The following is a 26624-nucleotide window of genomic DNA, read 5'->3' as shown; positions in this document are numbered from 1 at the left end:
GGAGATTAGACACCGTGCAACAAATCTTCCTGGTCGCAGGTGACTAATTTCCCCAAAATGCCATCCCACCGGCTAGAATGTAAATGGGCGGTGGGATGGCATACGTGGTGGCGTGATTTGCCGAAGTCACCGAAGTTTCCTCTCAAGGCGACTTCGGCAAATCACGGCGCCGTGTAAGCCATCCCACCGCCGATTTACATTCTAGCCGGTGATAGGCGCCCTTGAAAGTTACCAGCCGTGGTAACTGGCAGCTCACTTCAGCCCAAGGCAATGTTTTTACCTTTTTACCTTTACCAGAGACCAGGGCCGGATTTCAAAGCTCACCGCCCCCGGTCCCACGCCCCCCCCCTCCCCAGTGCGCATGCGTGCGTCGTGCCTGACCAACGGTAGTGCGCAGGCGCGAGGGGTGGTGCGTGCATGCGCAAACAGCGGGGGCAAGCAAGTGCGCATGCGCCATGGGCCAAAGTGCATACGGAGCAGTGGGGAGAAGTCCCCATTGCTCCGTATGGGAGCAGAAATTTTGAGATTATTGTGCGGCTAGGCGGCATGCCGCCCCCAGGTTTCTGCCGCCCTAGGCCCGGGCCTTTGTGGCCTCTCCACAAATCCGGGCCTGCCAGAGACACTAAAAGTTAAAGGATCAATTTCAGAAAGACATCCCAGCATCACCACTTCACAATAAAAAGAAGAACAATCACAGACCAATTGCAATTGGATGTAGTTTGTAGTGCTGACAAGGTCAAATTTCCTTAAAAATACAGAGAAGAAAAATATCTACATAAATAATGAAACTTGTTAGAATAATCAGCACAAACAACAAGCCCCCTGCCAGTGCAGGGGAGAGGGAGCAGGGGGGGAAATACAAAAGTAGAGCTCAGATGTCAGGGAAGATATTTAAAGATAGAGAGAAAGTGCTGGGAACAGGTCAGTGGATGGAAAGAGGGAATAGGAAATAATTGGATTCGTTTCTGGGTGCTTTTAAATGAATATCTGTATTTAATTAACGTGGGATAGACGTGTGACTTTGGGGCATGTGTGTGTTTGAGTATTTGTACACCTGTATGTGTTACTTCTGCATTTGGCTCTATGCACAGTGCATTTATTTAACTTATTGAATTGTGTGCCATTTTACTATAGAAAAACAATGCAGAATATTACTTTAACTGCCCTCCCATAATAAATCACCCCCTGCCTGTGCTTTACCCCGACCAGTTACTATGCTCCGCCTCTTGGAAGCTGCATTGCTGGGAATCCCCACCCAATGTGTACACGCCCACTTTCACGCCCCCATCTCGTAGTGGCTTGGCTTCGTTTCCTTGGTTACTGGTCAGTTGTTGGCAGAACTTTGCTGGGACTTGGTTACTTGTAGAGAGCGAGCAGAATGGATTTTAGGAGGAACTGGCAAACATGGGCAGCAGTCTGACCTGTGCCAGGTTAGTGTGTTACTGTTAAGCTCCTGTTATATTTTAGGCAGCAAAGTTACAGGCTGAGGGGAGTGTGGAGACATGATTTCAGTGTATAGCGAATGGACTCTGCAATAGACGGAGTTATTCGGTGGGCAGGGACATTATTTATTCTGACTGCTAGAGAAAGGGAAGACCCACCCGATCATTTATGGATCAGTAACTAAATTTCATTAAACTCTCACTGCCCTTTGACATTCCAAATTATGTAGAACCAAAATTAAAAAAGCAACAATGTTTACCAAAGTGTGACAGGTATTTCAATTATATAATAAGGGGCAAATTAGACCACACCCCCAGCCTGCCCCAACAATGCCCATTTCTCAAGAAGATTGCCCCTGTCAGGGCAGTGATTGGGGTCTGCCCCGTGACAAGCAGACTTTGGGCATAAGCTAATGGCAGCGTTCTGGCGTTGGGAGTGTTTTGGTGGCAATTAATGTCACCTTCATATTCCTGCAGATTTGTTGGCACTATTGCAAACACTATTGAATCATATGAATTATTAATAAGTTTATTTATTATTATTATTATTATTATTAATTAGTTTAGTGTATTATCACGTGTTATTTTGAATGGTTTTACATAAATTTTGCTATAGCTAGGCTATAATCCCTGCAGTAAATAGTGCAAAACTATTTAGGGAATACAATCACTGGCGTACCTGCAATAAATCTTTTAGGGGGACCCCGGCTCATACCTGCTGGATCTACTACCACCCTGGGCCTGCTGGGAGCTTCAGGGTTCCCATAACAGGTTACATCAATCTCCTCTTTTAAAACACCCTCAGGAAGTGATGCACCCCCACTCTAATAATATAACACAGCTTGGAGAGTATTTGCATCAAACACAAACACTATGCATCCATTTTGACACTGAGCGCAACACAGAGCATGGCTGCAATTACTCTGGAATTATGGGGGGTAATGCTTAATTACAGCTAAAATTACATGGTGTTTTGCTCTCTTAACTAGTATTCCTATTTTTATTTTAAAGGGGTAAAAAACTGATTATGAATTCTAAAAAAAATGTATAAAATATATAGGGAAAATTTAGATGGAAATTAAAGGGGTTGTAAACCCAATTATAACATTCCTAATAAAATTCTAAATAACTTTCTGATAAATATTCATTGCAATGTTGATGTTCTGTTCACTATTCTGACCATTCTGCTGCAGCAGTTCTGTTCTTTTACTGTGTAGGGAGCCAGTGGTGCTGCTTTTGTCACTGTGCCTCCCACAGCCAACAGCCCTCACGTGCCTCAGTATATTTTACTTCACGGTGGTGTGATGAGCACTGTGCTCTACAGTAACAGAAAGAGCCAGCTTTTTGCCCTAGAGTAAAGGAAAGAGACAGATTTGTGCCCAAGAGTAAAAGAAAGAGACAGCTTTGTGCCCTAGACTAGAGTAACAGGAACAGGAGAAGACAGCTTTGTGCCCTAGATTAACCGCAAGAGACAGCCACATTGGAGGAACCTGGATTGAAAGTTGCATGGTAGCTCAGTCTTTTGTGGCACAGGGATGTTGGCTGTGTGTAGCTGCAGACCAGCCCTATGATATTATAGCATATGAAACAAACCAATGTAACTTAGTGCTCCAGTTGCCCTTTAAAACTAACTGCACAGAGGAATTATCTTATGCCCAGGAATCTTAGTGCACCTTAATAATTTATGCATGTGTTTATTTGTTTGCATATCCCTGTAAGAGCATGTAGTGGTACACAGTTGGTATGAGGCCCCTGCCCTGCAATCCATACCATGCTTTAAGCTTGACAAATGCCTGGGGACAGAATGCACCTGGAAATACTTTTGAACCGTTGACAGATATTTTTAAATGAATATATTCTATAAGGGGACTGATATACTCCATGGAGGACATACTTCCATGTTACTCTTTTATTATTGTTATGGGACCCCAAGATTTGGACCACTAATGCCTTCTACTAGTCCTCTTTATGTTCACAGCTTTGATCATCTACATTTTATTTTTCCAGATTACAATTTGTTAGAAACCAATCATGTTCAATTGTTGTTCCTTCTACCAACTGCAGCTCTTTAACTAGGTTACACCCTACAGTCGCTTGATGTTAGAGTGCATCTGACATGACAAAATGAAGGTGGAAGTTTTTACTGAATCTGCTGAATCTAATGATGAGGATTCTGGAGAGGAAGAGGATGAAACTGAGGTTGAATCAGAGGACCTCCCAGCAGTGACCACAGACATTCCAGATGAATTGCAAGAAGTACATAGTGACAGCCAAGACCAGCAGCCTAATGAACTGGAACAAACAGAGACAAAGCAGCGGAAATTAAAAGATGAATCAAAAAAGAAAAAGAGACGAAAACAAAGGTTTTTTTTTGCAACTAATGTGCAGTCTATGTGTGGTATTTACAGCAGATACACAGTAATACATCTTCATTTTCTTTTTAGGCCCCTTGGTATTAACCTAACCAACTGCAAGTATGAAAGTGGTAAGTATGGTAGGCAGAGCTCTGAGTTTGCTAGCTCTGGTTCCAGAATGGCTCTATTAATAGCTGTGTTAACCAGAGTCAAGACAATTACTCTCCTCCAGCTTTAGGCTGCCCCAAAAACACTCTATAATTCTATCTGCTCCCACTTAGCTGCAATTTGTTATTCCAGCTCAGATCACTTTTCACCAACCATTGGGCAATTAATATATAGCATATGGGATAATGGGCACATTTAAAAAAGAATGAAAAAAGAATTCTGCACAGTAGTAATTGACCTATTTTCACCCTTTTGCAACATATGCCTCAATAAATCCTATTAGAGGCATATCCTTTAAGTATACTAAAGAAAAAGCTACTAGCTACCTCGTTTCATACGATATTCGGTGCGTGTATGGCAAGTCGGCGAGTCGCCCGATATCGCAGGAGGCTGCTGATATCGGTCGACTCGCCGATCGGGTGGGTTAAAAGATTTTGATCGGGCGCAATAGAAGGCCCCTGAGCAAAATCTGCCGTCAGGGCTGAATCGGCAGAAGGAGGTAGAAATCCTATTGTTTCTACCTCCTTATCTGCCGTTTCAGCCCTGAAGGTTAGTGGCGGATTTACCAGTGTTTTTTGCCACCGATGATTGCACGAAAGATCGCAAATCGCCACGTGTGTGGCCACCTTAAAACTATTATTTATTTGCTATTGAAAACAATATCTGTCTGTTACGATTGTCTTCAGTGCTTGTTCTGACTACATGTACCACTGAAACAATGTATCAGTCCCGTAAGGCTTTCCACACCCTTACTTATTAACTCACGTATCCCTCCTATTGAGTTACAATAACCTAACAAGAAGCTAGGGAGCATCATGGCCTGGTGGGGTTTGCTCTTTGATATCAGTAAGGGCACAATTAGTAAAAACAGCCTGTACTTGTTTTCCAGAAGCATAGTATTAGCAGGGACTTCTCCCCATTGCCAGTATATTATTATACAATAAAAAAAACATGCCAACATAGCTGTTCTCCTGTATAAGAGATGCTTAGTATACCGTGAGCATTTAATCTCCTTGCACAAAACAGTAACAGTTAGTAAATGCTACAGAATTATTGCTGTAACAAAAATCAGGCACTTAAAGCATATCACTATTGCAATTATCTTTCAGTCCGGCGGGCTGCCCGACGTTGTGGCCTGAAGGAAGTTGGTGATGAAGAAGAGTGGACTGTTTATTGGACAGACTGCTCTGTATCATTGGAACGAGTTATGGACATGAAGAGATTTCAGGTAACATTTCTAGATTAGACCAAGGAAAGGTAACCTTTGACAGCTTATTAGCTGCACCCACATAAGATCATACAATGGCCATCAGTCAGTATATACATAGTGCATAACAGACTTAAAAATCGGTATTATATATTTATACAATGCCAATATGTTACGCCAAGATTTCTTTAGAGTATTTTCAATAAGCCTCTGCTGAAATGGAGCCTGCAATAATTTTTGCATGACAGGTAAACAAAACACACCGTTTATTTAGTAACAATTCAATTACTGCATTACTGACAGATTATGAGTTTTTAAATCAATAAATAATTTTCTTCTGAAGCAAAACAAAGGTGCTGCCATGTATAAGAAATACTTAGTTTAAGTTGTTAATTGATAAAGTTTTGCAAATATTCTGCCATTTATGAGAGAGATGTTCACCTAGAGGCCTGTAATATGGACCACAGCCTTCTCAGCCACTTCATAGACTTCTTTGTATACCATTATGACTTTCATTAAATCGTCCTTAAGGAATATCAGATGGCTGGACCACTATATGGTAAAATAAGATTACGAGAATTGATCCAAATGAAAATAACTTTTCTTTTAACAGAAAATAAACCATTTCCCTGGTATGAATGAAATATGCAGAAAGGATCTTCTGGCAAGGAATATGAATAGACTTTCAAAGCTCTTTCCAAAAGAGTACAACATCTTTCCTCGAACGTGGTGCTTACCTGCCGAGTAAGTTTTATCTATACAACAAAACACTTATTTTCTTCCTGTTTTCTTAAAGGTGGTTCACCTTTACTTTAACTTTTAGTATGATATAGATATTGATTTTCTGAGACAGTGGTGAACCACCCCTTTAACAGCACATACAAGTAGAGCTGTAAAAAATTAATTCATATATATTTGTACTACCACTTGTAACTGATCAGCTTCCTAATTTTAGCATGTCCAGAAAAGTGTGAAGGGAGCGCATATATAAAATGAAACAAAACAACTGATAGTGTAATAACGTTTTAAACCTTTGTTTAGCTAACAAAGCCAATCACCTTATTGTGAATAATAAATATTAATATATCCACCAGTGTGCAATAACTCTAAAGGCTCACCGGAAGGCGATGAAATCAAGCTCTACAGCGGGAGATCAAGGTTAGATGTAGGCGAATCCACAGTTCAAACAGAAAGAGGAAAAAACGCCAAATAGTGTAACATCGTTTTAATATAAAATTTCTGCTAAAAATAAAACTACTTACAAAATGTAGAAGTAAGCAGGCGAAATAAAACTCGAGTTTTATTTCGCCTGCTTACTTCTACATTTTGTAAGTAGTTTTATTTTTAGCAGAAATTTTATATTAAAACGATGTTACACTATTTGGCGTTTTTTCCTCTTTCTGTTTGAACTGTGGATTCGCCTACATCTAACCTTGATCTCCCGCTGTAGAGCTTGATTTCATCGCCTTCCGGTGAGCCTTTAGAGTTATTGCACACTGGTGGATATATTAATATTTATTATTCACAATAAGGTGATTGGCTTTGTTAGCTAAACAAAGGTTTAAAACGTTATTACACTATCAGTTGTTTTGTTTCATTTTATATATGCGCTCCCTTCACACTTTTCTGGACACGTTTGAGACCCAGTCAAAGGGGTTATTTTCGTAAGAGGAGCAGCAACATCACAGCCATTACAGCACTTCACTGGAACTTTATTTTGAGCGCTGAGGATTTGGGTATTGTATATACCTTTGTGCACCTAATTTTAGCAGCTGTTCAAAATATTTCTGTTTTACATAGAGAACATAATGTACCGGCCCATAGGTTCAGCAGCCCTATAACAGCAACAACCCATTCCTTAAATATTCTCCACAAGTCCCCATCTTCTGAGAGAAAAAAAGTGAGCTTACATCTGTTAAACAATCTGCTATACTAGTTTTTGTACTGCCATGCAATGTTCATCTAAATTAATTACTAATCATCCTTGTATTGTAAAGTAAAATGTGTACTGTATATTGTTTGTTGGTAACTAAACTCAGGTAACTGACAGAATTCTAGAGCAATTAGCAAAGAAATGGGGAGCTACTGGGAGCATAGTTGGAGACACAGATCTTACCTTTCAAAAGGCTGTTATGGCCTTGGGCTGGTACAGAAGCCGGAAATATAAGGCATTGCATTTCTAGTTTTAGACAAACCAGACAAATATGAAATACATTTACATTATTTGCAATTTAGTCATTCAGGATGCTGATTTTGAAGGTATGTGGTATAAATGAGATGGGGTGGCATATCTAGTTTTATAAAATATGTCAAGTTAATACAATTGTTTTTAAAAGTGAGATGCATTCACTGCATGTCAGGAAACATAACTTTGCAAATATAACAATGGGTAATATCAGTAATAGTTTAGCAACTATGTGACCAGAAACCCCAAAGAGATATTCCTCCCTCTATGTACTAGAGTAGCAATATTCCACTCCAGATACCTTGTGCCTTATTTAACTCTGGAGCGCCCTCTTCTGTTTTAGACTCGCAAATATTAACCAATTTATGTGAAAATCTCAAAAGGTGCTTTTTTAAATTTTTTTGTGAGTGTTTATTTTTAACTATACTGATACTAAAACTTGGAGATTTTACCCGTCAGTGCATATTTGTTCTGCAGTAAAGCTAAAACTACTGAATGTGGAGGAGGAAAGGAGAGTTACAGTTCTACTGGAAGTGGATTGATGAGCATTTTATGACTAAATTTGGTCTGTAAGTAGATGTACAGTTGGAGAAGGATATACTTCATGTTTGGAAGGTGGCACCTTTGAACTTTGAATCTTTCCTGATGAATATACACTAAGGGGCACATTTACTAACCCACGAACGGGCCGAATGCGTCCGATTGCGTTTTTTTCGTAATGATCGGTATTTTGCAATTTTTCGGAAAATTGTCGCGACTTTTTCATTGCCATTCCGAATGTTGCGCAAAATCTGGCGTTTTTTTCGTAGCGTTAAAACTTTTTCGTAGCCATTCCGAAAGTTTTGCAAAATGTTGCGATTTTTTCGTAGCGTTCGCGCCGAGTACGAAACATTCGGATTCATTCAAGCTTCAGTATGGTGACTTTTCTTGGGCCAGGTTGGAGCTGCAGGGTGCCATTGAGTCCTATGGGAGACTTTCCTTGGGCCAGGTTGGAGCTGCAGAGTGCCATTGAGCCCTATGGGAGACTTTCCTTGGGCCGGGTTGGAGCTGCAGAGTGCCATTGAGCCCTATGGGAGACTTTCCTTGGGCCAGGTTGGAGCTGCAGAGTGCCATTGAGCCCTATGGGAGACTTTCCTTGGGCCAGGTTGGGGCTGCAGAGTGCCATTGAGCCCTATGGGAGACTTTCCTTGGGCCAGGTTGGAGCTGCAGAGTGCCATTGAGCTCTATGGGAGACTTTCCTTGGGCCGGGTTGGAGCTGCAGAGTGCCATTGAGCCCTATGGGAGACTTTCCTTGGGCCGGGTTGGAGCTGCAGAGTGCCATTGAGTCCTATGGGAGGCTTCCAAAATCATGCTAAGTCTGAAAGTTTCGCCCGCCGCTTACGAGCACTCAATACGAAAAAGTCGCAACAAGATACGAGCGCATCGTAATGGCTACGAAAAACTCGTGTTTTTTTGCGCAAATCATATTCGTAACGAAAAAGTCGCGATAATTTCCGAAAAGTCGTAAAGGCACAGAAAAAAAATCGCAAAAAATACGAAAAAGTCGCAAAATGTTCGGTTTCCAATCGGAATTTTTCCAATTCGGTTTGGATTCGTGGGTTAGTAAATGTGCCCCTAAGGGTGTTGGATTGTTATAAGGACTAGAAATTGTACACTGATGGTGATTTTAATGTTGTGTGGACTGGGTGTATAAATGCAGTAAAGCCTTAAAACAAAGCAGAGCAATTTTCAGAATATTAAAGTTTAAATATTATCCAAATAATACTTTGGATAATATTTTTAAAGGGGTTGTTCACATTTAAACTGATTATGCTATAGATGTTGATATTCTGAGACAATTTGCAATTACTTTTTGTGCTATTTAACTTTTTGTTCATCAGCTCTCCAGAATTTTAGAAGCTTTCTGGTTGCTAGGACCTTGTTTACCTTAGCAACCAGGCAATGGTTTGAATGAGTTACTGAAATATGAATAGGTGAGGGACTGAATAGAAAAGGATTACAAAATAACAATAGTAATGAAATTGTACGCTCAAAGAGCAATAGCTTTTTGTCTGCTGGGGTCAGTGACCCCCATTTGAAAGCTGGAAAGACATAGAAGAGGAAGGCAACTAATGCAAAAACTATACAAAAAATAAATAATGGAGATCAGTTGCAAAGTTGGCAGGAATAGAATATTCTATAACATACTAAAAGTTCACTTAAAGGTAAACACCCCTTTAATGATTTTATGCAATCAATAAATTCTATTTAATTCATGGTGTGGCCCTTCATGAAAAATATTTAGCTTGGTATTAATAAAATGCATTCTGTGGGTTTACTTTAAAGTACATTCTGTTAATACCTAGGATGCTTTATTTTCTCTATAATCACTGCTTCTGCTTCTTTTCTCAGTTATGGCGATCTCCAGGCCCACTGTCGCACAAAGAAAAACAGCACCTACATCTGTAAGCCTGACAGTGGTTGCCAGGGACGGGGCATATTTCTTTCCAAGAACCTAAAGGATATAAAACACGGTGATAACATGATCTGTCAGCAGTACATTCCTAAGGTGAGACGGTGGGGATGTTTTGTGGGATCTTTAAAACAATGAGAGAGAAACCTTCATCTAAAAAATTAGGTTTTAGGTAATGCTCACTCATAAACACATTCTTTAAATGCCTCTCATAAACTCTAACACATAATGGAGGTATTGCACCTTTAGGCTGGTGCAATAAATTTAGTATATAAAACATGACTTTTCTAGACATATTCATTTTTAGTGTTTAGTTTTCCTTGACATTTATTTCCCACCTTTAAACTCCAGCATTTGCTTACAGCCCCATAGTTCATACCAAGGTTATAGATGTATATTAAATACTTCCAGTAATATCTGGTGCAACAAACAACTGTTAGCCTCAAATCTCATCTCGGATTTTTATCTAAGATCCCATCTTATTAGGTATTACCCTAATCTACCCCCCCCCCAAAGAAAAACAAAACAGTTTTTCCAATATAAGTTTAGTCACTGTGTGGTTTGCAAATTCATCTGCTAAGCATGTTGTTTTACTTTACTGATATTGCTGTTATACTACTGTCCTTATGTTATTTAATAAGTTATTTAATATGTTATTTAATTCATGCAGCCATTCCTCGTCGATGGATTCAAATTTGACCTTCGAATATATGCCCTTGTCACGTCCTGTGAACCCCTGCGTATATTCGTCTACAAAGAAGGGCTGGCACGTTTTGCAACAATGAATTATGTAGAACCCAGTCACAGTAACCTGGTAAATAGAGGGGTCCATTAAAATTACTGCTAAATCTGATAATTTATCAGGCACCAATTTTCAACTCAGTTTAGTGGTCCATATAGGTTATGTCTTGAGTTGTACAATCTTTACTAATTTAATATTATAAGATTTTTGGGGTTTTTTTGCAAGTAAAAGAAGGCCATTCTCATGCCATATTTAAACAAAAACTGCTCAGTAAAATTTAGCAGGCATACATTCTAGAATTTTCCTGACTATTCAATTACCAGAGGCCACTGATATTTATGAGTCTATAAATGACATTGCATTTGAATCGATGGACAAAGTATGTTGTCATTAGGCAGATTAATAGTAGTACTAATATGTATTACTGAAAATGTATAAAAAAAAAACCAAAGGTGCCCTAGCCCCTATGGTTACCTACAAAATGATTTTCATTTTTTATATTCTTTTTATGGGCTAATCATTGCTTAATTGCTTAATATATGGTATTAAACATTAGCAAATATATTGAGTGGGCCTCCATTAAGCAATGACATATAAGGGTATATGTGCCAAGGAATGTTTTGTGTACACTATAAATTACACTGTTGCGTTGTTTAAATAATAGGGCTAAACCACTAAATAGGTCAGGGTTTCCCTTGTTTGCAAATAAAAAATGTTAACTATATTTTTTCCAGGATGATGTCTGCATGCACCTTACCAATTATGCAATTAACAAACATAACGAAAACTTCATCAGAGATGACTTGACAGGAAGCAAAAGGTGAGCATTATATATAGGTCTAATGAAGGGAAAAATATGTGTTTTATTCAAAGACGGACTAACGTTTCGGCTTGCAGACATACACCAAACAAAGCCTCATAAACGCATAGTGGTGTAAAAGTAGGGATAGTAACATCATCATGAATGCTAAAACATTAGTCCATCTTTGAATAAAACACATCCTTTTTCCTGTGAATGTGGTTCCATTTTATCAGTTTATGACCCATTTTTGATTCTGCACCCTGGCAATTTTTTTCTCTTTATTAACGGGAGTGCCAACTAAGACCAAGCTAATTTGTATATATATATATATATATATATATATATATATATATATATATATATATATATATATATATATATATATATATATATATATATATATATATATATATATATATATATATATATATATACACACACACACACACATTTACTTTGCACCTTATATACAGAGTAATGACAGAGGAGCAGGCACCCTTTATATGACCTCCTGGTACACATGTACAGTCTATGTGCTATGATGTATACCTCTGAGTAGCGCAGAAGGCCAGTGTGCAGTCTGGATAAATTGCCAAGAAAATGGTGATTTGTGCCAGCAATGTGTGCATTCCATCAGTAAACAGCATTAAAACAGCATTAAACTGCAAGTAAAAGCCTGCAACATTATTATCATTATGTATTTAACCCTTAAGATTCCCATTTGCCAAATAAAAGGTAAAAATACTAAGAACAATGCTTATTGCCTTCTTGTTGATAAGTAACCTGCGTCTTTATCTTAAATGGTAACCCCAATTTGAAACAATTTTATTTCTCTTTTCTTAGGAAACTTTCCACGCTGAACACTTGGCTAGAGAACAATCATTATGACACATGTAGGCTCTGGGAAGACATTGATGATGTTATTATTAAGACACTCATTTCTGCTCACCCTATCTTGAAGCACAACTATCGCACATGTTTCCCAAATTATGTTGCTGGTAGTGCTTGCTTTGAGATACTGGGCTTTGATATACTTCTGGACAGAAAATTAAAGCCTTGGCTTATAGAGGTAAAATAAATGCTTTGTTCTTTATAACAAAAGAGATTGAGAGCTGACATTATACTAGTACATGGTATGGCCAATAATGGCTGCAAATGTTTTAATTTATTGGTAAATCTAGCAGTAGCCAATGTCTGTACACAAGACTTTTAGGGTGAAGACACATAGAGCTACTAGTAGCAGCTACTTTTTCACAGCTACTACACACCAGAAAATACCCTGCCATAGACAATATTGGGAATTGCCTCTGCTAAAATACATGTAGAGACAATTATCAGTAATGATCAGCATTGTCTATTTTAGTAGCTGCTACTAGTAGCTGTGTGTGTCTTCACCCTTTGGAGGTTGTGGGAGTTGTAGGTTTTTTACATCTAGAGTTCCACAGATTGCCCACCTTTAGCCTGATGTCCCATGGAGCTTGTTAGTCGCCAGCAATAGGTCTCTGCTATCGCAGGAATGTAATCACTCCAAAATGCCTTTACCTGGCAATAATAGGAGTCACCAGTGGAATGGCCTTTGCATCACTTCGTAAGTTTCCTCCTGCAGGCAAATACTGATACAAGAGGTAATAGGGGCTGTTGTTGTATGAAATAATTTGCCAGCTACAGTATAACTGAGATGGAAATGCTGTTTGCACTTATTTTTAATCCAACATGTACAGAACAGCACAGGGTTTTCACTTAAAGGAAAACTATACCCCCAGAATGAATACTTATTCAATATTTTAACATATATTTTATATTATGTTAAGTGACCTATTAAAGAACCTTGCCAAAATGAAATATATTTAAGTAAATATTGCCCTTTTACATCCTTTCCCTTGATCCACCATTGAGTGATGGACTGTGTGCTCCCTCAGAGATCACATGACCAGAAATAATGCAGCTCTAACTGTAACAGGAAGTAGTGGGGAGCAAAAGGCAGAACTCTGTCCATTAATTGGCTGATGGGGCCTAGTATGTACGTGTGCCTTGGCTTGTTTGTGTGCACTGTGAATCCTATGATCCCAGGAGGCAGCCCTTAATTCTTAAAATTGAAATTTTAGGAGTACCCAATAGCACATACTACTAAAAAAATTTTTTATGAAAATGGTTTATTTGGATGAAGCAGGATTTTACATATGAGCTTATTTATGCAATATATTTTTGTTTAGAGACCTACATTGTTTGGGGGTATAGCTTTCCTTTAAGGGAACTTGTCTCACATACACATTGATAGCTGTATAATAATTGAAAACCCAAATTCTTTTTATATTAAAACATTCATACCTGTTTATCTAGTATAAATAAATTTGAAGCAACTGGACTTGTTTAGTAATCATTGAAGACGTTTCACTACTCATCCGAGCAGCTTCTTCAGTTCAACTGACTGGTATGGGAAGTCCTCAGCATATATACTCTTCCACTAATCCAATCACAATGGCACTATGTAACTCTTCAGAGAGGTGACATCTGAAACTCACAGAGGTGTGAATGCTGTGGAGTTACTTTGAAAGGATTACCCAAGTATCATGCAACTCTTCAAACAGGTGTTACTTGTTAGAGTTGCATGAATGGATGTGTGAAGAGTTCTGAAACTGCCGGGGTACAGATGTTAGAACAGCATTATATGTAGCAGACAGATGGTGTCGAAGTCCCCCGCCTCTGTTAAGGGATGGTTTCTCCACTTTGACATGAATGGCCTCTTTTACACCTCTTTCAAACCAGCGGTCTTCTTTGTCCAAAATTTGGACATTGCTATTTTCAAAGGAGTGTCCCTTGTCTTTTAGGTGTAGAAAGACAGCAGAGTCCTGGCCTGTAGTGTTCGCCCTCCTATGCTGAGCCATTCGCTTGGAGAGCAGTTGCTTTGTCTCACCAATGTAAAGGTCTGTGCACTCCTCGCTACACTGGACTGCGTATACAACATTGCTTTGTTTTTCCTTTGGTGTTGGATCCTTTGGGTGTACAAGTTTTTGTCTCAGTGTGTTGCTAGGTTTGAAAAACACAGGGATGTGGTGTTTGTTGAAAATTCTCCTGAGTTTCTCCGACACTCCTGCTACATAGGGGATGACTATATTGCGCCTTCTCTCTGCCTCAGGACGGTTATTCCTTTTGGTGTTCCTGTTGGGCTCAGTTGCTCTTGTTTTGACAAAGGCCCAGTCTGGGTAGCCACAAGCTTTCAGTGCTCCTCTGAGATGTTTACATTCCTTGTCCTTGGACTCTGTATCAGTTGTTACACTTTCCGCCCTGTGGTGTAGAGTTCTAATGACACCCAGTTTGTGTTCCAGCGGATGGTGGGAATCGAACAACAGATATTGATCCGTGTGAGTGGGTTTCCTGTATACTTCTGTTTTCAAGATACCCCCCTCTTGAATGGATATCAAACAGTCCAAAAAAGCAAGTTTGTTCTCATGGACATCCTCCCTTGTGAACTTGATGTTGTTGTCCACTGAGTTAATGTGTTCTGAAAAGGCCGCCACTTCGTTGGATCTGATTTTAACCCATGTGTCATCTACATACCTGAACCAGTGACTTGGTGTAGTTCCATTGAATGTGAGTAGGGCCTTCCTTTCCACTTCTTCCATATACAAGTTTGCTACAATGGGAGAAACTGGTGAACCCATTGCACAGCCATGTTTTTGCCTGTAAAATTGGTCCTTGTATTTGAAGTATGTGGTGTTCAGGCACAAATCTAACAATAAACATACTTGGTTGGGACTGAGTTTCGTTCTGCTGTTGAGGGTGTTATCTTTCTGCAGTCGATTTCTTACAGTCTCAGTAGCCTCTGTGGTAGGTATACATGTGAACAGTGAAGTGACATCATATGATACCATAGTTTCTTCTGCCTCTAGTTTGACTCCTTGAATCTTGGTGACAAACTCTTTGGCATTTTGGATATGATGCACTGTTTTACCTACCAATGGGGCTAAGATGTTGGCCAAGTATTTTGCAATGCTGTAAGTCACTGAATTGATGCTGCTGACAATAGGCCTGAGTGGTGCTCCATCTTTATGTATCTTGGGGAGTCCATATAAGCATGGTGTAGCTTCTCTGGGGTACAGGCGGTGGTATAAAGCTCGATCAATGGCTTCCTCCTTTTCAAGTTGTTGTAGGCAATCTATCACCTTTTTCTTGTAACTGCTGCTTGGGTCTCTCCTTAAAGGTTCATATGTATTGCTATCACTGAGTAGCGAGGTCATTTTGCAGTGATAGTCAGTTGTGTTTAGCACAACTGTGCATCGCCCTTTATCTGCTGGCAGGATGGTGATGTTCGGGTCTTTACTAAGAGATGTAAGAGCTCTCCTCTCTTGTGTAGTAAGGTTAGAGGGGGGTGCTCTGGCACTTGACAATGCAGCTGACACTTTTAGTCTGAGTTGTTCTGCTTCCTCCACCTTTATATGGTTGTTATTGATGGCAGATTCTGTGGCTGTGATGAGCTCAACCACTGGGATGTGTTGTGGTGTCACTGCATAGTTTAACCCCTTGGCTAGCACGTCCTTTTCTGGCTGAGTAAGTACCCTGTCTGATAGGTTCTTAACCCATGTATCTTTGGTGTTCTTGGATGTCTCATCTTTCTGCCTCCAGGTTAGTTCTTCTGTCCTCAAACCACTGCTACGTGACAGTAAGCTGGTGAACTTGCTTATTTGCCTCTCCTTACTCTTAATGTGTTGGGCCATCTGTGCATGTTCAATGAACTGAACCACCCTTTCCAGAGTTACATCAGGTAGCTGTTTTGTCAGAGTCTGTTTCAGTTGTTCAATTTTCTGTTTAAGGGCCTCAATGGTGAAGTTGATCTGTCTAACCCGTTCATTTAGTAGATGTTTTTGGGCCTTCTGTAAGATATTGCTGGCTCTGTGACCTTTTACGGTGGAACCCAGGAGTAGGCTACAAGGAGTGAGTCCCTGATGTCTGCATCTGAGATTGAAGCGTAGATGGTTCCGATAGTCTGCGAGTTTTCTTGCTGTTCTTTCATATTCCCGAACCAGTTTTAGAGTATTCTCTCCAAAATGAATGGCAATATGTCTATGAAGATTTTCATTCATCCAGGTCATGGTATATCTAGTATAAATAAATTTGAAGCAACTGGACTTGTTTAGTAATCATTGAAGACGTTTCACTACTCATCCGAGCAGCTTCTTCAGTTCAACTGACTGGTATGGGAAGTCCTCAGCATATATACTCTTCCACTAATCCAATCACAATGGCACTATGTAACTCTTCAGAAAGGTGACATCTGAAACTCACAGAGGTGTGAATGCTGTGGAGTTACTTTGAAAGGATTACCCAAGTATCATGCAACTCTTCAAACAGGTGTTACTTGTTAGAGTTGCATGAATGGATGTGTGAAGAGTTCTGAAACTGCCGGGGTACAGATGTTAGAACAGCATTATATGTAGCATCTTTCTGCCTCCAGGCCATTGTGATTGGATTAGTGGAAGAGTATATATGCTGAGGACTTCCCATACCAGTCAGTTGAACTGAAGAAGCTGCTCGGATGAGTAGTGAAACGTCTTCAATGATTACTAAACAAGTCCAGTTGCTTCAAATTTATTTATACTAGATATACCATGACCTGGATGAATGAAAATCTTCATAGACATTCATACCTGTTATAATATTAAAGATCTCAGCTGTCAGTCATATATTGCCTGCCCCACCTCTGTATATGAGGCATAGAGACGGGACAGGCAGTTACTTTAAAGGAACAGTAACACCAAAAAAATAAAAGTGTATAAAAATAATTGCAGTTATTACAGTTATTACAGTTTATATAAATACCCTGCTGTGTAGCCATGGGGGCAGCCATTTAAATTGAAAAAAGGAGAAAAGGCACAGGTTACTAAGCAGATAACAGATAAGTAGCATAGATTCCCATTGTATTCTACACAATATATCTGTTATCTTCTTGTGTAACCTGTGCCCTTTCTCCTTTTTTCAATTTAAATGGCTGCCCCCATGGCTACACAACAGCTAATTCTATTAACTACAGTAGTCTTTCTGAAGCAAACGCCCAACTTTTACCAGTGCAGGGCAACAGTACATTATATTTTAATTATTTTAAAACATTTTTATTTTTTAGTGTTACTGTTCCTTTAACTTTCCATTCTGCACTTCCTAGATGTCACTGCATTCCTTTCATCCCTCTCCTATCTCAAGGTTTATAACTGTGTATCCTGTGCATGGGTATAGCTATGGGTATTAGGTCCCCCATTCTGGCACATAAACAAGATTTTTGGATAATAGAAAACTTGCCTTAATAACAGTTTTTACAAAATGGCACCTGTCTACTTGCTGTGATTGTGACTTTTTCAAGACTAAAGGAAACAAGACTTATATCATTTATATTGTATAAATTTTATTTTGCCTGTCTAGCACAATAGAAAACAATTTGGAATTATTTCTTATGGTGACCGGTTCCCTTTAAGGTCCCATTTTAAGGAGATGTGCCCCCTTATTCCACACTGAGATGTAACATTTAAAGTAGGGTACTGGGGCACTAATGATTTTACATGTAGAAATAATTATCACTTGGCACATGTGCAAACAGGCATAGAACCACTATTCTCAGACTGGAACTTCCAGCAATAAAAAGCTCAGGTTTTATCATCACATTTAAACCCAATACAATCTCTTGTGCTCATTAAATTTTCAGCAGTTCTGGGATTACATTTCTCCCTAAGATGTCTGTGTTTCAAATAGTACAATAGTTTCTAGTAGTAAATAAATCAAGTGAATGATGTGCCTCAGTTGTGTTCCCACACCATTGTATACCATATGTATGTATTGTATTTATCTTTCGCAGTGTTCCATTAGACATTTTAAGAACTGAGTCAACATTATTCTTCACTATCACTTTATCTGCTGTGGTTATGAAATGTTTTTGCCAGTAATAAATTGTCTGTTTACACAATCATTAGTTTAATGATAACTATTTAAGGGGTTTTATTGTGTATAGTTCTATTAACAAGCATTGTGTCTAGCGCTGATTAATCATGACCTGTATTTATCCAAGAATGGGAGAAATGTGACCACTGGGCTGCTTAATTTAATGAGCATTAGAGGTTTTAATTAAAAGAAAATTGTATTGGGTTTAAGCGTGATAATAAAACATGGGCTTTTTAGTGCTGGAAGTTCCAGTCTCAGAATGGTGATTTGCATTTATAAATGGAAAATCCCCAGTGCCCTTATATATCTGTTAAGTTAATCTGGCAAGATATGTAGGCCACACAGAGCGGAGCAGATTGGAGGTCGGCCTGGAACACGTCTGCTTTTGCGTTTTTCAGTCCAACATTAGCTCCGCTCCGCTCCGCTTTGTGCGCCTGCACTCGGGCAGTTACTGTAGTCTTTAGTGCAGGCACACAGTGCAGCGTAGGCAAGCGGGTCCCCTTCTCTCAGCCTGAAGAAAAAATGTATGGCAGCTATACGCACTGTGTGCCCTTACACTTACTGTCAACACTGTTGTTGAAGTTCGTTTTGTGGAAGTTAGTTACACTTTGTAATTTATATGCCATAAAACAACGAAAAAATGAAATGTGAAAAAATAGCCAATCACAGTTCTTATTTGGCATCCCCAAATAATTTTTTAAATGGTAGTGAGGCTCAACAACACTGTTTACATCTGATTGTGGCTCACAAGTAAAAAAAGATTGGGGATCCCTGATCTAAAGTATATGGGAACAAATTTGTTCACGTCTAGTAAGCTTGCATAGTAACTAATGTAGCTAGTATAATTCCCTAGCAATTAATTAGATTTGTAATGTTAAATGTTACTTAAATATACCCTCTGGAGTTTGGTACAGAAATTCAAGATTCCATTTTGTGTTTGGGAATTTACACATATATTTGCAGAAAACAGCAAAAGAGGCCTCACAATGTCAGGTCTCTGGGGAACATTGTCTTAAATCTAAATTCCAATACAGAAATGTACAATGTTAATTCCTTTCATAAGACTCTTCTGAATAATATAGCAGAGTGTATGCGCAATGTATCACTATCCCGCTGGGAAGTGTACAACTTAAGACATTCATTTCAAATATTATCAGAGGTCACTGGGATTTAGTTGTGTCCTAAGACACTACTGACATATACTGCTAGTGTCTCTTTTAACCCTTTCTATTACACAGCCCGAACACTATGATGCCACACTGGGTCTGGTCTGGGTCTTTGCATATTTGCAAATTATTTACTAGTTAGATAGACAGATGCATAAACAGACAGATAGGTATATGTATGTATTTTTTCATTTGCTAGTTTTTGAAATATATTATCCTGCTTTACCCTAATACGTTTTAGGGCAAGGGCACATGGAAAGGATTGTCAGCCTGTGGATTAGTGCAGGCTGATAAACCGCACCTACGCTTAATTATGCCTGCACCCAGTAGCATGGAATCCACCCAGGTGCAGGCACATGTAGCCGATATCCACCAAGGAACCTGAGTCCTGCAGTCAAGGTCTTGATTGGTGCTGGAAGCGTTATGACATTCCTTATTATCAGTTGCTTTAGATCTATGCCACTTGAAGCAAACTTTACCTGTGACTATCCTGGGTTATCGCACAAAAAATGCCACCTTCTGCATTTTTCGTGATTACCTTACATAGCCCCATGCAAGATAATCACATGCTTCGGAACATAGGAATTCAGAGAGGAAATTTCCTGCAGGCAATAAAGCACCCAGTCTGTCTAGGCCTTTAGCCTTTTAAGTGCCAAACAGTAAATAAAATGAGTGGCAGCCCAGCACCCTGTACTGTGAAGTACTGCAAACTTTCACTATGTCGCAGATTAACTCTGGTCTGACTTCTCCAGCAATGTAGGGATGACAATGTTGGCCAGATTCAGGTCTCGACTGGCAATCTCTGGATTCTGGCAAATGCCAAAGGGGCTGCTGTAAGATGCCAGTCACTATTTAGTAGGCTGGTGGGAGGCTGTTTGGGCTTCTGTGTTCAGGCCAGATTATATAAACTGCAATTTATGTGAAAACAATACTTGTTTTATATGAAGGAGGACATTCTCAGATAAAGAATGGATCTGGTAACATTTTTAAAAAGAATGTGTTTTTCTGCTTGAACAGGTGAATCACTCCCCTAGTTTTACAACTGATTCCATCTTGGACAGGGAAGTAAAAGACCCTCTGATTCAGGACACACTTAACTTACTCAACCTTCGTGCTTGTGACAAGAGAAAAGTTATTGAGGAGGATAAACGGCGAGTCAAAGAGCGATTATTCCAGCGGAATGTGCCTCGAGAAACTAGGTGGGCATAATATATCTCGAACAGTATAAACCACAAAAAGCACCACAGTTATCAGTGATTGTACTGGAGCATTTTATTAACCTACAAAAAATTAGCAGAAATTAACCTCCTGTATTCACTCTGTTATCTGGTTCAATCCTGATACCTAAAAACGGCAGTACTAGAGTTAAATTGCCCTATTTTGTCCTATTTGCTTCCCTCTTTCAAGGCCCAGTAATTTTTTCTTTAAAGTTCTTTATTCTGCAAAAGGGAAGAGACACCCCAATGTGACTGTGAGCAGAGTTGAGCTCTGACAGGAGAGAGGAATCCCCAGGTTTAGACTGAATGCACTGCACTCTGTCATATCTGATCACCATTCTAAGGTGTCAGGGACATGTCATCTACTTGCTATAGCAGAGAGAAAGATAAAGGGTTAAAGTGCCAAAATGTTAGGGCTCATTTGCAGTCCCTGTAACTTCCCAATAAGCCTTCTGTTGGAATTGAGTGCTGCTGTGCCAACTGACATAGAGGAACCATGGAGCTACTGACAGCTCTCACACTCATGTCCAAAGACTCTGGGGCAGACATCCATGCAGCTGCATTCGAGCGATGAAATGTGTGCACAGTTGTGTTAATTTTGCAGAATCAGATGCAATTTTGATTAAAAAAAAATGCTGAATTGTGGAGAAAAAACATGCCGATTGCATTTGAAATGGGACTTTGCTCGCTGAACTCGTAACCTACATGTGCCCTCTTATCTCTGAGTTGCATATTTTATTCTGCTGAGAATTTTAATTCTGACCAGTGAGGATGAAAATCAAAATAGTAGTAGTAGTATCAATAGTATTGGCTGGTCTTTTTATTTCTGAAACAATGTAAAACATATTAGATCTATTTCTGTGAATTCCCAAACTTTCAGGATGGTTGGTAATAAAATGTAATAAAACATATTTATATACTCTAACTAAAACAGTGCTGTTTAACTTATTACATGTAGTGTGTTGGTTATTTCTTTTATAGCATGTTGGAAAAGATTACCTAAAAATAATGGTCATACGGTGAAGTCTGTGGAGCCTTTAAGCAGACTGGTGAACATAAAAATCCTTTGGAGGGCCACATCTGGCCCGCGACCCTCCAGTTGGACAGCCCTGGCCTAATATATTTTGGAGTCAGCTTGGTGGACACAGCTTTAGCAAAGGGCATGTTTTCTGGGAGAGTAGGGTCTTTAAGATAACATGAACATATCAAACCATACCCTTTTAAGATGATAATGTCTATACAGTAATGTATATACAGTACAGTTGATACCTGTGTATTAAGAGCAGTTAAAGGCACAGCCACAAACTGATACCATAAATGCTCAGATGTCTCATACCTCTCTTACCTTTGTTCTCATACCTGTTGTTTGAACACAGGCGGGAACAGTTGGAAACCTCCCAGGCTTCTCGGCTGGCACAAATGGAAAAATATGAGGATAGCCATCTTGGAGGGTATCGCCGTATTTACCCAAGAGATAATGGAGAAGTGTATGAAAAGTTCTTTAAACACAGCGGGTCTTTGTTCCAAGAGACTGCAGCTTCAAAGGCAAGAGAGGAATGTGCAAGGTATGATGTCATAACAAAATGCCTGGCTGTGAGCAATAATTCAGCAATTCCTATATGTTAATCTGCATGTTATATTGTGGCTAATGTACTCTTTATATAGGATGCACATGTGCAGCATATAAGGATACTGGAAATGAGTTAATGTTGGCAAGTATGTCAATGGAATGGATTACTGTTTTGTTTACTGGTGCTTAATTATATATATGGGTGGGAAACACCCTGTGTGAGCTTGACAGTGATACGAATAAAGTAAAAATAAAAATAGATAACAGCCTCCTTCCCCCTTCCCCCTTCTTTGGTGCTTAATTATATAGCCTTTAATGTATGTATGCATGGGAGCCAAGGACCAACCATCATAATATTCAGATTAGCACCTGACATCAGAACTACATCTAGATAGAAGCACTTTATTTTTTAAGTATATAATGGTAATTATTTTTATTTTATTAACAGGCAGCAGTTGGAGGAACTGCGTATAAAGAAGGAACAAATGGAAGCACCATTGGGGAGAAAGAAGAAAGAAACAAAAGACATCTTGCAAGGAGAGTCAGCAGGAGAAAAAGCCTTGAAGCCCAAAGTGATGAAGAGGCCTGTGACCCGCACTACATCTGCTTGCTACAGAAATGTGGAGAAAAAGGTACATTGCTGACATCACTCAGTGCCCCTCTAATACAACCAGTAGTTAGTAAACACTGAAGTGAATATGCTGAGCAAAGCCCTGCAGAGTGTATTAACCATAGGCACTAAAGGAGAATTCTGGAAGCAGTATACCAAATATGAACAGGCACTGATATTCCATAAGAATTTTCTCTTTGAATAAATGATTTCTCTTTAAATTCTCACCTGCCTGCCTTGTGCCCTCATTCTTTATTTACATCAAGATCCTAAATTAATTATCTGAATCTTCCATATAATAGGAGGGCAAATATGATCCTATGAAACCTGTGGACATTGATGAGAAAGAAGAAAGAGAAAGGCTGCAAGGTCTTCAGCAAAGAGAAAAACTAATCTATGAACTTGGTATTGTGGATCAGGTGCATAAAGCGCTGAGCCTTCAAGATCATGGCACCTTGGACCTTCAGTCATTTAAATACCTTGGTGAATCTCAGCCAAGAAACCAGGTATGCATTAACTGGCAAGCATGTTAATGTGATTTGTGTTCCTCATAGGGGCTTCAGTGGTTCTGGTCTATGCCCTGTTGTTTGTTTGTATACAAGCTATAGCTAATATACATAAGTCAATGAACTGTCAGTTTTGTCTCAGGTTTTGAATTTTTCTCTATTTATTACCAGTTTGCGGAAGGTGTTATTAGGCACCAAGACCCAGACGTTATCATTCCTCTGTATTCAGCGTTCTGCCAAGGAGCTTCATCCACAGACACAACACAGCTTAGCACCTATGGAACCCTCAATCGCTTGCCTTTTGGGAACCCAGCATATTTCCCTGGCTTCACATCCTTGGTTGTACCTCCTCCCTCAACGCAGTTGTTAATGAGAAGACATGCCGATAATAAAAAACTAACTTGGACTGGAGTTCAATGTGAACAGGCCACTACAGCAAAAAGTGAAATGTATTCCAGGTCACTGAAAGGCTTAGCTAATACAGAACAGTGCCACAGTGCCAAGAACAAGATGGAGTCAAGTAAGATTATTTCATTTTTCAAAGGATTTTATAGTCACTGATATTAGTAGCTATACCTCATTCCCTCACATTTTTCTGCATGATGGGGAAATGCCCCCAATATAGTGTTTATAAAGATAATTTGTGTGATCAGGCCTGGACTGGCAGTATGTATAGTCAGCGTCGGATTTCTGTTTAGGAGCGCCCAGAGGCTGCCCCCATTCTCCACCCCCCTCCCTTCCCTCAGGATCGCAGCTATGCGCATCCTTTAAGCTCTCATACGGAGCACTGGGGACAGGATATGTTGAAGTTTTCTGCACATTCCACCCCCAGTGCTCTGTATGTGAGCAGAATTTACGTGCGGCTGGGCGGCATGCCATCCCTAAATTTATGCTGCCCTAGGCCTGGGCCTTTGTGGCCTCGCCACAAATTTGGGCCTGCGTACAGCGTCATTAACAGTCACTGAGCCTGGAGAAGGCTGTTTGGGCATCTGTGTAATTGACTGTGTTCTTGACAAGCCAGGGCCTATTTTGCATCTCAGTCTGGATTAAATACTTGAAAATGAACAAAAAAATAAAAATGAAGAATAACAGAATGAAGAATGAAGAATATCACTATAATGTTTTATTAATAATGGCTTTTATCCTACAGAACCTCCAGCTAACAAGAAGATAACCCGGTATGGTTCTGTTATCTCTGGAACACTTATCAATCCTATAATTCCACCTTCTACAAGCTCCATTTTACCTATGGTCACTGGAACGTCTGCATTAGAGCAGCCCTTAGCAGTAGTTGCATCATCTGCTCCATTTGCACAGCGCATTGATCATGCCAGACAAAATCGACTGGGAAATTTCCACATTAAATAACTTCTAACTCCAGTTCTTCCACATTCTTGAAAATGAGATTTCTCTTGTAAATGTGCCAAAGGTTATTAAACATTGTTTCATTAATACATCGTAATGTGCTGCCCCAGGAGCTGTTAATCTAGAACTACCATCATTTAAGGAGCAGAGGATAAAAGGAATTGTAGCTTTGTTCCACATCAAATATCATCTAACTACAATTCTTCCACGTTCTTGAAAATGAGATTTCTCTTGTAAATGTGCCAAAGGTTTTTAAACATTGTTCCATTAATACATCTTAATGTGTCCCAGGAGTTGTCCCATCACCATCATTTAAGGAGCAGAGGATAATATGACTTGTAGCTTTGCAACAAGGAGACACATATTGTAGATTTCACAAAACACGTATATTTTTACTTTAGAGTGGTAAGCAACAGTAACCAATCAGACTTTTGCTTATATAGTGCAGCAACACCCAAGCCAACCTATGTGACTAGGCAGTGCACAAATGTTAATGGGCATTTAATCTATGGATCTAGACTGATGACCAACCAAGTTTGTTGCCAAAATCCATTGTCAGACTAGAGTTCTGTGGGCCCAGCAGAGAAGCAGACCTCTAGGCCCCCTGCTACCAAACATTGTCCCAAACCACCCCCACATGCAGGCTCCTGCAACCACACAAGCCTCCATACATTTAAAGGCAGATACTGCTGCACACGCCAAAGCCACCCCCTTCAGCCGTGTCACAAAAACCTGTGGGAGCCAGGACTCTGAAGGACTGGGACCTAGTGGGATTTTTCTTGCTATCTTGGTGGGCCAGTCTACCCTGGCCAAAGCCTTACCATACACTTGGAAGGGGCTTTGAAAGAGCAGTCAGTGAAATTTGCTGATTGGTTGCCATGTGTTACTGCTGCAGAGTAAATGTGCACTTGTTGATCTGAGAAAATTAAATACAGATTACTGCTCTCTCTGTCTACTGGAGTAAGGCTTCTAGAGCCACAGCCAACATTCTGCAGTATCCAGTAATATCCATCACATGTTGGATACATCATAAAAAACACTGCAAGAGTGACTAGATATTGTTTTTATAACAATATAATTATATGTGTATGTTGCACTGAAGGCTTCTATATGACTTAATGCTGATATTCACTCTTCTGTTTTCCACATGTCATGTTTCTAAACACTTGCACTACCACCTATGACTTGCAAATGACTATACACATTAAAATATGTGCATATGTTATTAAGAATAATTATTATTATTTAATGTCCTTATTTTGTGTATGGGTTACCAACCCAGTCTGAAGCGGGCAAGTTGGCAGATAATAGGAGAATATGGGCAGCTTTAGTGCAAAGACAAGGAATTATGTTTTGCACCTATTTCTTGTTGAAAAATGAATTCTAGTGTTTACCCCATACTCTCTGAGCCAGTTAGGTTATAATGTAAACTAGAAAGGGAAGTTTGAGAACAAACTTCATGTTGGGTTGAAAAACATGAAGTCACTGAATGGGCTCTTCCCACTTTCTCTAACCTTGGACCACAATTATATAGTAAAAACCACTGTGCAAAGTTTGGGGGCCCTGGTTTTAACGGTGTCTGAATGGCAGCAACTTAAATTTCCCCACTGAAATTCAACGAGTGACATCTGATTGGCAGTTGGTGGCTCCACCCCCTTTTTCTAACCTGGAACTGCAGTTACCCAGTGACTAACTCTGCAAAGTTTAGTGACCCTAGGATTAATTAGTTAAAATTGAAACAAATAAAAGTCAATAGGTGAATTGTGATTGGTGGTTGGTGACTCCGCCCCCTTTTTCTAACCTTGAGTCGAAGTCACCCAGTGACAAACAGGGGGCACCCTGGCATAAATAGTGTGAGAATGACAGCATTTTAAATTTAAACCAATAAAATTGAATGGATGAAATCTGATTGGC

The 26624-nt window shown here is 39.6% G+C and overlaps 1 protein-coding gene across 3 annotated transcripts; it reads left to right on the top strand.

Moving 5' to 3' along the window:
* Positions 1-1311: 1311 nt before the first annotated feature.
* Positions 1312-24807, top strand: ttll13p. Of its 3 annotated transcripts, none has more exons than XM_031899219.1 (15): positions 1312-1430; positions 3519-3805; positions 3887-3927; positions 5074-5192; positions 5785-5915; positions 9748-9904; positions 10479-10622; positions 11285-11370; positions 12196-12421; positions 20460-20641; positions 22036-22224; positions 22678-22861; positions 23142-23345; positions 23517-23865; positions 24496-24807. In XM_031899219.1, the coding sequence occupies exons 2-15, from the start codon at positions 3567-3569 to the stop codon at positions 24711-24713; spliced, it is 2469 nt and encodes an 822-aa protein (XP_031755079.1). In that variant the 5' UTR covers positions 1312-1430; positions 3519-3566; the 3' UTR covers positions 24714-24807. The 3 variants fall into 3 exon arrangements, with proteins under 3 accessions (XP_031755079.1, XP_004912700.2, XP_012814991.1); XM_004912643.4 differs by having other exon boundaries at positions 3507-3805; XM_012959537.2 differs by lacking the exons at positions 1312-1430; positions 3519-3805; positions 3887-3927 and adding an exon at positions 7834-7925 and having other exon boundaries at positions 5183-5192.
* The last annotated feature ends 1817 nt before the right edge of the window (positions 24808-26624 follow it).

The sequence above is a fragment of the Xenopus tropicalis genome, chromosome 3, assembly GCF_000004195.4.
Source record: "Xenopus tropicalis strain Nigerian chromosome 3, UCB_Xtro_10.0, whole genome shotgun sequence".
Taxonomy (NCBI): Eukaryota; Metazoa; Chordata; class Amphibia; order Anura; family Pipidae; genus Xenopus; species Xenopus tropicalis.
Note: the sequence above shows the minus strand (reverse complement) of the source record. Positions and strands in the feature narration are given on the sequence as shown.

Excerpts from the sequence above, each read along its gene's own strand:
- ttll13p (XM_031899219.1), top strand. The coding sequence starts at position 3,567 with ATGAAGGTGGAAGTTTTTACTGAATCTGCTGAATCTAATGATGAGGAT. Across the intron at positions 11,371-12,195 it reads GACTTGACAGGAAGCAAAAG|GAAACTTTCCACGCTGAACA; the intron begins GTGAGCATTATA and ends CTCTTTTCTTAG. Across the intron at positions 12,422-20,459 it reads TAAAGCCTTGGCTTATAGAG|GTGAATCACTCCCCTAGTTT; the intron begins GTAAAATAAATG and ends CTGCTTGAACAG.